Here is a 10,661-nt window from a genome sequence, read left to right on the forward strand (position 1 = left end):
GAATAGAATAGAATAGAATAGAATAGAATAGAATAGAATAGAGCTGGAAGGGACCTTGGAGGTCTTCCAGTCCAGCCCCTGCTCAAGAAGGAGAACCTATACCATTTCAGACAAGTGATTGTTTAGTCTCTTCTTTAAAACCTCCAATGATGGAGCACCCACGACTTCTGAAGGCTAGCTGTTCCACAGATTAATGTCCTCACTGTTAAGAAGTTTCTCCTTAATTCCAGGTTGCTTCTCTCTTTGGTCAGTTTCCAACCATTGTTTCTTGTCTTGCCTCTGCTGCTTTAGAGAATAGTTTGATGTCTTCTTCTTTGTGGCAGCCCCTCAAATACTGGAATACTACTATAATGTCACCCCTGTTTCTTCTTTTCTTTAGAGTAGCCAAACCCAAGTCCTGCAGCCGTTCTTCATATGTTTTAGTCTCCAGGCTTTTGATCATTTAGTTGCTCTTCTCTGAATTTTTTCCAAAGTCTCAACATCTTTTTTGTAGCATGGTGACCAAAACTGGTTGCAATATTCCAGGTGTGGTCTTACTAGGGCAGTGATGGCGAATCTTTTTAGAGACCAAGTGCCCAAACTGCACCCCAAAACCCACTTATCTATTGCTGGGTGCCAGGTGGGCGTGGCCCACTGGGTGGACGTGGCTGCAATATTCAAGTACCACCAGTCGTCTAGAAAGGTGTCAAAAACTTGACCAAAAAAAAGGAAAAAAAGTGATAAAGTACAGTTAGTCCCTTCCTTCCTCCCTCCCTCCCTCCATGCTCAGGAAGGGACAAGGGGAGGGGGACAGACCGCCAGTGCCGCTGGTGGTTGTGCTGCTGGTGGCCATGGCTTGAAAGGCCATTGTAAATTGCTGGACAAGAGCCGAACAGCCATGAGAGCAGAGTGGCGAGAAGATATTTGTAATGAGGGAGGGAGAAAAACAGGCATCCCCTGAAAGAAATCAGCAAATGGCTCTCGCCCACTTCACACATCCATGGACTCCGGGGGAGGGGATGCCACAAGCAGCATAAGAGTCCATGTTACCTGTGCTACGCCGCCCAGACCCCAGCAGGCAGCAGCACATTTTCCTCACCACATGGAGCGGCTGGGCCGGGTGAGGCGAACCAGCGACAGGCCAAACCTGCCTGGGCATGTACAGAGACGGTGGCGAGCACATGCGCCTGGCGCCTGGCATCTTGGGTGAAAGGGAAGCACTCAAAATGCGGTCAGGCTGCACGGCAAAACAATCACCTGGGATGCCAGGTGCATGCGCTTGCTGCCGCCTCTGTACACGCCCAGGCAGGTTTGGCATGTCACCAGTTCACCTCGCCCAGCCCAGCCACTCCGTGTGGTGAGGAGAATGTGCCGCTGCCTGCTGAAACCAGGCTGGGGTCTGGGCAGCATAGCGCAGGTAATGTGGACTCTTATGCCACTCGTGGCATCCCCTCCCGCGGAGTCCACAGGTGTATGAAGGGCCATTTGCGGATCTCCTTTCTCCAAATGCTTTCTGCTTCGCTCATTCACCCTTCTCTCGCATTTTCTCCAAACTGGCTTTGCTCATTCACCCTTCTCTCGCATTTTCTCCAAATGCATTCTGCTTCACTTGTTCACACTTCTCTCACCATTTCTCCAAAGTCCAAACTCCCTCCGCTTCCCTTGCTCGCCCTGCTCGCCTTCCCAAAGTCCAAACTCACTCGTGATACTTCCCTCACTCGGCCTGGTTGCCTTCCCAAAGTCCAAACACATCTGTACTACTTTCCTTGCTCGCCCTGTTCACCTTCCCAAAGTCCAAATACATACATACTACTTTCCTCGCTCACCCTGCTTGCCCTTTGTCCAAAGTCCAAACTCACGTTGCTTCTCTAGCTCGCTCGCCCTTTCTCCAAACTCACGCCATTCATTCATTGTCCCGACTGCACCATCGCTTCCAAAGGCCACGTGCTCTCTCTCTCTATCCTGCCAAAACCTGCTCCTTTTATAGATTCTCCTCTCCCCACCCAGCTCTCACAGCTACTCCCAGTACAGAGAGAGAAAGAGACTGAGAGCACTGCTGGATTTGGTTTCCCTGCCCTCTCCAGCTCCCACTAGTTAGGCGCGCATGGAGAGGGGCAGGGGAACAGCCCCACCCCGCATTCCTCTGGGGCAATGGCGTGCGTGCCCACAGAAAGGGATCTGCATGCCACCTGTAGCATGCGTGCCATATGTTTGCCACCACAGTACTAGGGTTTTATAAAGCGGTACTAATACTTCACGTGATCTTGAGTCTATGCCTCTGTTTATACAACACAGGATTTTTTTTGGCTGCTGCTGCACATTGCTGGCTCATAGTCAAGTGATAGTCCACTAGGACTCCCCGTTCCCTCTCACAGTTACTGTTTTTGAGCCAGGTCTCACCTTTGATTTTTCCTGCCGAAATGTAAATCTTTGCTTTTCTCCACATTAAAATTCATTTTGTTGGATAGGGCCCATTGTTCAAGTTTGTCAAGATCTATTTGGATCCTGAGTTTGTCTTCTGGGGTATTGACTATTCCTGCCAGTTTAGTGTCATCTGTAAATTTGATGAGTTCCCCTTCTATTCCCTCATCTAAGTCATTTATGAAGATATTAAAGAGTACTGGGCTTAAGAGGGAGCTTTGTGATATCCCACTGCTTACTTCTCTCCATGTGGATGTAGTACCATTGAGGACTACTCACTGAGTACGGTTTGTCAGCCAGCTACAGATCCATTTGGTGATGATGTTGTCTATCCCACCTTTTTCTAGCTTACTAAGCAGCAGATTGTGGTCTACTTTGTCAAATAGTGTAATGTAACATAATGTATATGACATTCTGAGATATGTCATGTAAGAATGACATAATACACATACTTACATGCATTCATACATTCATACATGTATTCATACATAAATGTCATTCTTTTATCACTGAGCCTTCAAAGGCTGATACTAATTGCAATAAGTGATCTAAGGTCAAAATAATTATAGAGGAATTTTGTACATTGTTCATTTCAGTGGGACATGTTTAAGGTTCTCATTAAAATAATTAAGGGACGTGTATGTGATTTTGTCAGAAAGCAACTGAATTATTACTAATATAGTAAAAATGCCATGTTATATCCACTTCCACCTTTATAATTAATTTGAGGCAATTTTACCTACAGAAATGACCTATCTTGACCGTACCCCTAAAATAAAATTTGCATTTATTAAATGCTAGTGACAAGCTCAAACATCACATTACTTCTTTGTTTTCCTCTTTTGTATAACTCACTCTAATTTACATGTGATTTAGAAGTTCTCTCATATTTTAGTTTTGTTTATTTCCTGATGCATTATAATAGGGGTCCCCAACCTATGGTCCACAGCCCAGGACTGGGCTGTGGGCTCTTGGCCAGTGGGCCGTAGAAAAGGCTGGCTGGTGCGCGCACACATTGGCATACATTTCCTCCCCACTCGCACTAGCACCTGCGGCCCTGTTTGCGCATGTGCGTGGGCATGAACAGGAATGCTAGCACGAGATGGGAGTCCGCAGCCTGTTTGCACATACACTGCTAGCCCGGGTGGTTTGCACAGCCCGTTTTCTTGTATAGAAGGCTAGTCTATTAAACTCCAATATTCTAAGTTTTCAAGTTCCCATTTATTTTGTTCCCTTGTGTGAGGATTTTTCTCATTATAGGACTTGAAACAGCTCAAGATAATATAGTGAACTTCATTTATTCTTTGTTTTTTATTATTAAGACTATAATGGGTCATTAAATTGTTCTTGAGAGATTCAGTTAATAATAAAGCCATGGTAATATGGAAATGCCCTTAGATCCAGGTTGAAAAGCAAAAACTATTTGGGTTCACTGTTATCTTTAAAGAGCTGCTGAAATGCTGCATTAAATACTGATGTGATGATAACCCTTATTGTTTCAGACTCTTTAAATTTGACTTTATAAGCTACTATTTGCAACTTATACCAGCCACTCTGTGTGAGGTAGGATATTTACTGTTTTACAAGTATGCCAAACATCTCATATCAGCTATCTTTTTGGAAAACTATTTTTGCTTGTTTTAAGCCACATGTCAAGGATCTGTTAATAGGGCTAAATGAACTTCACAATTAATTAGCAAGAAAAATTCATGGAAGCATAATCACAGAAGCAGTTTGCTTTTTATAAAAGCAGTCACTTGACCTGATTTCAATCACCACATACATTACCCTGCACAGTCATGTGATCGCATTTTGGGCACTTGGCAATCAGCTCATCTTTAGAGCCATTTGCAGCACAGTCAAGTGACTATGCTTTTGACAGTTTTTGATGGCTTCCACTGTTTGCCTCTGGTTTCTAGTGAAAACCAGACATTGGATAAAATAGATTTGCTTAATGATAATAGCATATGCCATAGGAAAGAGGATAAAATTAGCTGCAGTCACAAGGTGACCAGCTTAATGATGCAACAACTTACAACCATAATTTTGGGTTGTAAGTTATAGTTGAGAATTACCTATATGAGAACTACCTGTACTACCTATAGCTCAGTTATAATTGAGAACTACCTGTACATGTTTTCATAAGTTAGAATCCCAGGGGTGGGATTCTAATACCTGAACAACCGGTTCTCATATTTGATGCAGGCCTGGGCCTCCGATGCCTAGAACGGACTTCCAGAAGTGGCATCCACACACTTCCGGTGGGCTGTTCTAGGCCTGGGAGGCCTCCAAGGCCTAGACTGGACTTCTGGAAGTCAGCTGGTTCTCCAAATTCAGGTAAATTTAGCTACCCGTTCTCCCGAACCGGTGCGAACCGACTGAATCCCACCACTGGTTAAGTATAATTTCTACCCACATAGCCACTGTATTTTCTCAAGCTGCAGAAGTTAATTATCACTTACTTTTGAGAGTAATTAGAGTTTTATTATTAACAGAGTTTTCATGGAAATACAATTTTCATGGGAATGATTTATGTTTAATATCGTTCTTTATGTTTCAGAGGGAACAAATATTCTACAGACTAGAAGAATGAAGACCTGTTATATGGATTCTGTAAAAGAAAATAATTTTTACATAGATAAAGGGTGGATACAATGTGAGAACAGGGGCTGTTTAAAATGGAGACTGTTACAGCAAGATGATATAGAAAATATTGATTCTAATACACCATGGTACTGCTATATGAATATTGATCCAGAGTTTAATAAATGTTCTGTTGCTGAAGAATATTTTCCCAAGGAGTCTCAATTTCAAAACCATGGATTAAAATATATTTATTCAAAGCTTCCATTAGGAAGCTTGGTTCTGGCAAAAATGAAAACATGGCCAAGGTAAGGTTTTAAGAAATTAAGCATTAATTAGGGATAATTTAGGTTAATTGCAACATTAAAAAACAATATTGTAATAAAGATTACAGATGTTCTTAAACTTTAGGGGACATAATGATTTTCTATTTAGCTTCCATTATAGATCTCCAACAATTCCTAAGTATAAACTGTGGTGGCACAGTGATTAGATTGCAGACTAACTCATTGTTCACTGCTAGGAGTTTGATTCTAACTGGTTCAAGGTTGACTCAGCCTTCCATCCTTCCAAGGTCGGTAAAATGAGGATCCAAATTGTTGGGGGCAATATGCTGACTCTATAAATCGCTTAGAGAGGGCTGTAAAGCACTATGAAGTGGTTATATAATTGCTATTGCTATAAATATGTCAGAACAATATATTTATGAAGAATTGTGATTAATAAAAGAAAATATATTTTTTAAATTTGTGGAAGAAACATGGGAAATAGAGGAAATATTTATAGGATTTTGGGATTTATGTCAAGAGGTCGAATTAACAGGACAGTCTTAATATGCAAATTCATAGGGTGGGTGTAATTCAGAAAGTCCATCACAGAAGTCCTTGAGAAACCCATGAAAGTGGAGCACAAGATACAAGAAGTGGGCTGCAGTGTCCGTGGATCCACTGAATCCAGTAATTAGACTTCCCAGTTGGTTTCAGTAGGAAAGTGTATGCTTGAAACAATAACGACTTTATATTCTGAAAAACTACCTCCCATTCTTAGCAAGGTTTTATAAGTACAGGCTGGTCTATAGTTCATTTCCTATTACCTTCTGACTGCTTATTTCCTCTCTCTTACAATTGCTCTACTGGTTATTTAATAAGTCTGTTGCTGATATATCTCCAAACATGTTTCTTTCTAGATATAGCATAAACCTATGCATTTAATTTTTCTCTGGACTTATTTTTGAAAACATTTTATTTTAAGATGGCCTGGCATTCTTTCTCCTGATCCTGCTGATGGACAGTATGTGAAATATGATTTTAATGGAGATGTTGAAAGTCATCATGTAGAGTTTCTGGGGAATCCCCATTCCAGGAGTTGGACTGCCATAAAATACATTGATCTTTATCCCAATTCATTTAAGGTAGGATTTTTTTTTAAAAAAAAAAACTCTAGTTAACCATTAAATGAAATTATTTAAATTCATAGGGCCATACACTGTCACTTATCTGCAGATAAAATACAGATTTTTTTTTAAAGCCGCACTATTGATGTACCAGCAAGCTATGAAACATCAGTTTGGTTTTGTGTGTGTGTGTGTGTGTGTGTCATTTACTAAAAACTGATAATAAATTAATGTTAGTAGTTTGAGTCCCAAGGAATCTTGACTGACCAATAAATTACAGCTATTCTTCATGTGCTAGGTGAATAATAATGCAGATTAGAATCCTACATGAAAGAGTTGTGTCATATATTCAGGCTGGTTTTAGAAAAGGCCCAAATAGCATTATTGCTGATACATGCTGGATAATTAAGAAATGATACTAAAAAGATTAAAGAAAGGCCTTCATTATACTATCAAGTAGTGTGATGTGCTTAGGAAAAATAGGAAACTCAGAACATCTCATTGTCCTTATGAAAAATCTATACACAGGATACGAAACCACAGGTTGGAAGGAACATGATGAAATAGATTGCCTCCAGGTTGGGAAAAGAATGAGACAAAAGTATATATATACTCTTTCCTTATTCAATTTATATGCTTAATATATATACTGCTCAAAAAAAATAAAGGGAACATTTTACCATGAAACTGAAGGGGTTTGCGTTCCCTTTATTTTTGTGAGCAGTATATATTGAGTAGGAACCTCTATTGGAAGTTATGGTAGTGGTCTGATTATGACAAGGAAATTACTAGGCCCAAGAATCATAAAAGACACATGGGATTACTTCTGAAAAGTTTCCTTTACTGTTCTTCATTTGTAGACAGAAAGTTTGCCAAAATAAAGCCACTATTTGCATCATTGTAGGTATAATCTGGGAACTGCTACAGACGATCCTTCTTAACTCTCCTTCTCCCAACCAAACTATTTAAGCTTTGCTGCCCTTTTGCCCTCTGGATTTCAGCCCCTTCCTCCTGGGAATCCAGACTACAATCTACCATAGGAATGATGTTAACTTCCTCCAAAGCCAAACCACTATGTCATTGCCCGAGGACAAAAACCAGATTTAGTGAGTGATTTCCATTGCAGGTTGGACCATTAATAAATTAGGTCAGATCAACAATTGTCATGGTGGCCATGAATTTCAAGCCACCTCTGAGCCCAGGTTCAATGAAACCAGTTTGAAGTCTCTCAGGATCATAAGCCTGAGGAACTCCATCAACAAATTTATTTATTTATCTATAACATTTTTAAACAGCCCATCTCCCTCACAGAGGGACTCTTGGTAGTGTTCAATTGTCACATTGGCCACAGATTCAAGGTACTCTGGCAGGGATGGCTGTATGCTATAGAAAGGAAGGTAAGCAAATAGTAGACTATGGCCTATGGCCAATCTCACAAAGGGAATTTCAGATCCATTTATGAATTACAGTATGTCTTGCACAATGTCCCTAAAGGCCACCAGAGACTCATTGTAATTACATGTAGGAATTACAAGAGAAAAGCCACAGATTAAACAACAGTCAGACAAACAGCAGTGAGAATGTGAGATAAAAACATCTGAAAAGAGACCCTCTCTAGTTTCTTGGACTGTAAAGGTGAAGAGTATTTTCTGACTTGCAATATTCTGTTAATATCAACTTACAATAAATTTAGAGCAAGTATTTCTGAATGTGCTTCTTGTCTGGACCTTCCACAGTTGAAATTCATGGATAACAACAGCCATATTTTTGCTCTAAAGTCATGACCGGTACCATATTTAAAAACCAGAGTGGTACATTTCAGAGATGGAGACCCTCCCCCCATTCTGTGCCCAACCAGCTTTTGATAATGGAAAAGAGGTCAGCCTTCTCATCCAAATATGAGATGGAAAACCATATAAATTGAAGTACCGTAAATAAATAAAGTATTTAAAATCAATATTTGAATAAAGTGCTAATTTGATAATATTTGACTAGATCAATTATAACTTGTTCTTTGGAGATTGTTTCTTACATAAATGGAATGTCAAAGTCGATATGGTTCTGAAGAATATGGTTTTTTGAATTTAAATCTTCATAATCCTAATTTATATAGATAGTTGCATGACCTCTGAGAACATTTTGACTAGAGCTTCTCTCCGATGTCTTTTGAGAAAGCAGAGTAGTGGTATGAAGTTAGTTGCATGCTACTTATGTTGAGTAGTTGAACTGTAATGTTCTTTCATCTCTTTAATATTCAGCATTCAGAAGCAGTTTTTAAAGAGTGAATGTCAAGTTCCATAACCTTTTCTAAGTTATCAAAACTGAGTGTTAGTTTTGGTGGCATAGAAAAGCTGCTCAAATTTTTAATGCTTTTCCCCCTTTAGTTCAGTAAAGGTTTTTCCTTTTATTGGATTATCTTTTCTATAGCTAAAACTCCTGCCAATCCACTTAGTCATTTGATAAAGTATCCTTAAATCTCCTCTTATTTCTGCCATTTCTGTTTCAAATGTCTGCCTATCAATACATGGTTTTCTGTTCTCTCTGATCTTTTGAAAATGTCATCTTTTATTCTTTCTTTCCTTTTTTTCTTAGTCTTATTTTCTTTTTTATATAACATTGCATTTACCAAATTCAAGGCCAATCGTTATAGGTTATAGCAGTGATGGAGAACCTTTTAAAGACCGAATACAAAACCTGCAACCCAAAACCCACTTATTGCCGAGTGCCAGGTGGGTGTGGCCCACTGGGTGGTCATGGCTGCAGTATTTGAGTACCACCAGTCGTCTAGCAAGGTGTCAAAAACCTGTCCCCCCCCCCAAAAAGGAAAAAAGTGATAAAGTACAGGTAGTCCTCGACTTACAACAATTCACTTAGTGACTGTTCGAAGTTACAACAGCATTGAAAAAAGTGACTTATGATCATTTTTCACATTTATGACTGTTACAGCATCCCCAGGGTCATGTGATTTACATTTGGATGCTTGACAATTGATTCATACTTATGACGGTCAGTGTCCCAGGGTCATGTGATCACTTTTTGCAACTTTTTGACAAGCAAAGTCAATGGCCGGGGGGGCATGGCCAGTTCAACGTCACTCAGGTTGCGGGGCGCCTCTGGGGGTGCGGATGGGGCTGTGGGAGGGATCCATGGGTCTCTGGTGGAGGGGGTGGCACTGTGGTGGGCAGTCCCTCCCATTGTCCCTGCCTTCCTTCTTTCCTTCCTTCCTTTCCTTCCTTCCCTCTCATTGTCCCTTCCCTCCCTCCCTCCCTCCCATTCTCTGTTCCTTCCTTCCTTCTTTCCTTTCCTTCCTTCCCTCTCATTGTCCCTTCCTTCCTCCCTCCCTCCCTCCCTGCCCAGGAAGGGACAAGGGAGGGTACAGGCTGCTTGCACGGCTGGGGCTGTGCTGCCAGTGGCCATGGCTTGTAAGGCCACTGTAAATTGCTGAACAAGAGCGCACACCCATGAGATCAGAGTGGCGGGAAGATATTTGTAATGAGGGAGGGAGAAAAACAGGCATCCCCTAAGGAAATCAGCAAATGGGTCTCACCCACTTCACACACCTGTGGACTCCAGGGGAGGGGATGCCGCGAGCAGCATGAGAGTCCACATTATCTGTGCTACACTGCCCAGACCCCAGCAGGCAGCGGTGCATTCTCCTCACTGCTGCATGGAGCGGCTAGGCCGGGTGAGGCGAACCAGCGACATGCCAAATCTGCCTGGGCGTGTGCAGAAGTGGCAGCGAGCGAATGCACCTGGCACCTGGCATCCTAGGTGAAAGGGAAGCCCTCAGAATGTGGTCAGCCTGTGTGGCAAAACAATCACCCAGGATTCCAGGTGCCAGGTGCATGCGCTTGCCACCGCCTCTGTGCACGCCCAGGCAGGTTCGGCATGTTGCCGGTTTGCCTCGCCCGGCCCAGCCACTCCGTGCGGTGAGGAGAACACACCATTGCCAGCTGAAACCTGGCTCGGGTCTGGGCAGTGTAGCACAGTTAATGTGGACTCTTATGCCACTCGTGGCATCTCCTCCCCGGAGTCCATGGGTGTGTGAAGGGCCATTTGCAGATCTCCTTTCTCCAAATGCTTTCTGCCTTCTGGTAGCCTCGGCGGCCTTTAAGAACTGGACCAGCGGCCCCGATGGCCCTCCCAATGGCCCCTTGGCAACCCACTCTGGCCGCGGTGGCCTTCGGGCTGCTCTTCTAGCAGTCCCGGTGGCCCCGACGGCCCTTCCAGCGGCCTTTGGTGGTTCGGGAGGACTTAAGGACTACCCCCGAGGTCAGACTCTTTG

At 42.3% G+C, this 10,661-nt stretch overlaps 1 protein-coding gene across 1 annotated transcript in view; it reads left to right on the forward strand.

Moving 5' to 3' along the window:
* The first annotated feature begins 5,004 nt into the window (after positions 1–5,004).
* ZCWPW2 (zinc finger CW-type and PWWP domain containing 2) overlaps positions 5,005–10,661 on the forward strand; it is a 26,077-nt gene continuing 20,420 nt past the window's right edge. The window contains exons 1-2 of the mRNA XM_029283289.1: positions 5,005–5,291; positions 6,235–6,394. Of these exons, the coding sequence (XP_029139122.1) occupies positions 5,005–5,291; positions 6,235–6,394 (447 nt within the window). The remainder of the gene's footprint in view (positions 5,292–6,234; positions 6,395–10,661) is intronic.

The sequence above is a fragment of the Protobothrops mucrosquamatus genome, unplaced genomic scaffold, assembly GCF_001527695.2.
Source record: "Protobothrops mucrosquamatus isolate PMUCROS unplaced genomic scaffold, P.Mucros_1.0 scaffold47, whole genome shotgun sequence".
Classification (NCBI taxonomy): domain Eukaryota; kingdom Metazoa; phylum Chordata; class Lepidosauria; order Squamata; family Viperidae; genus Protobothrops; species Protobothrops mucrosquamatus.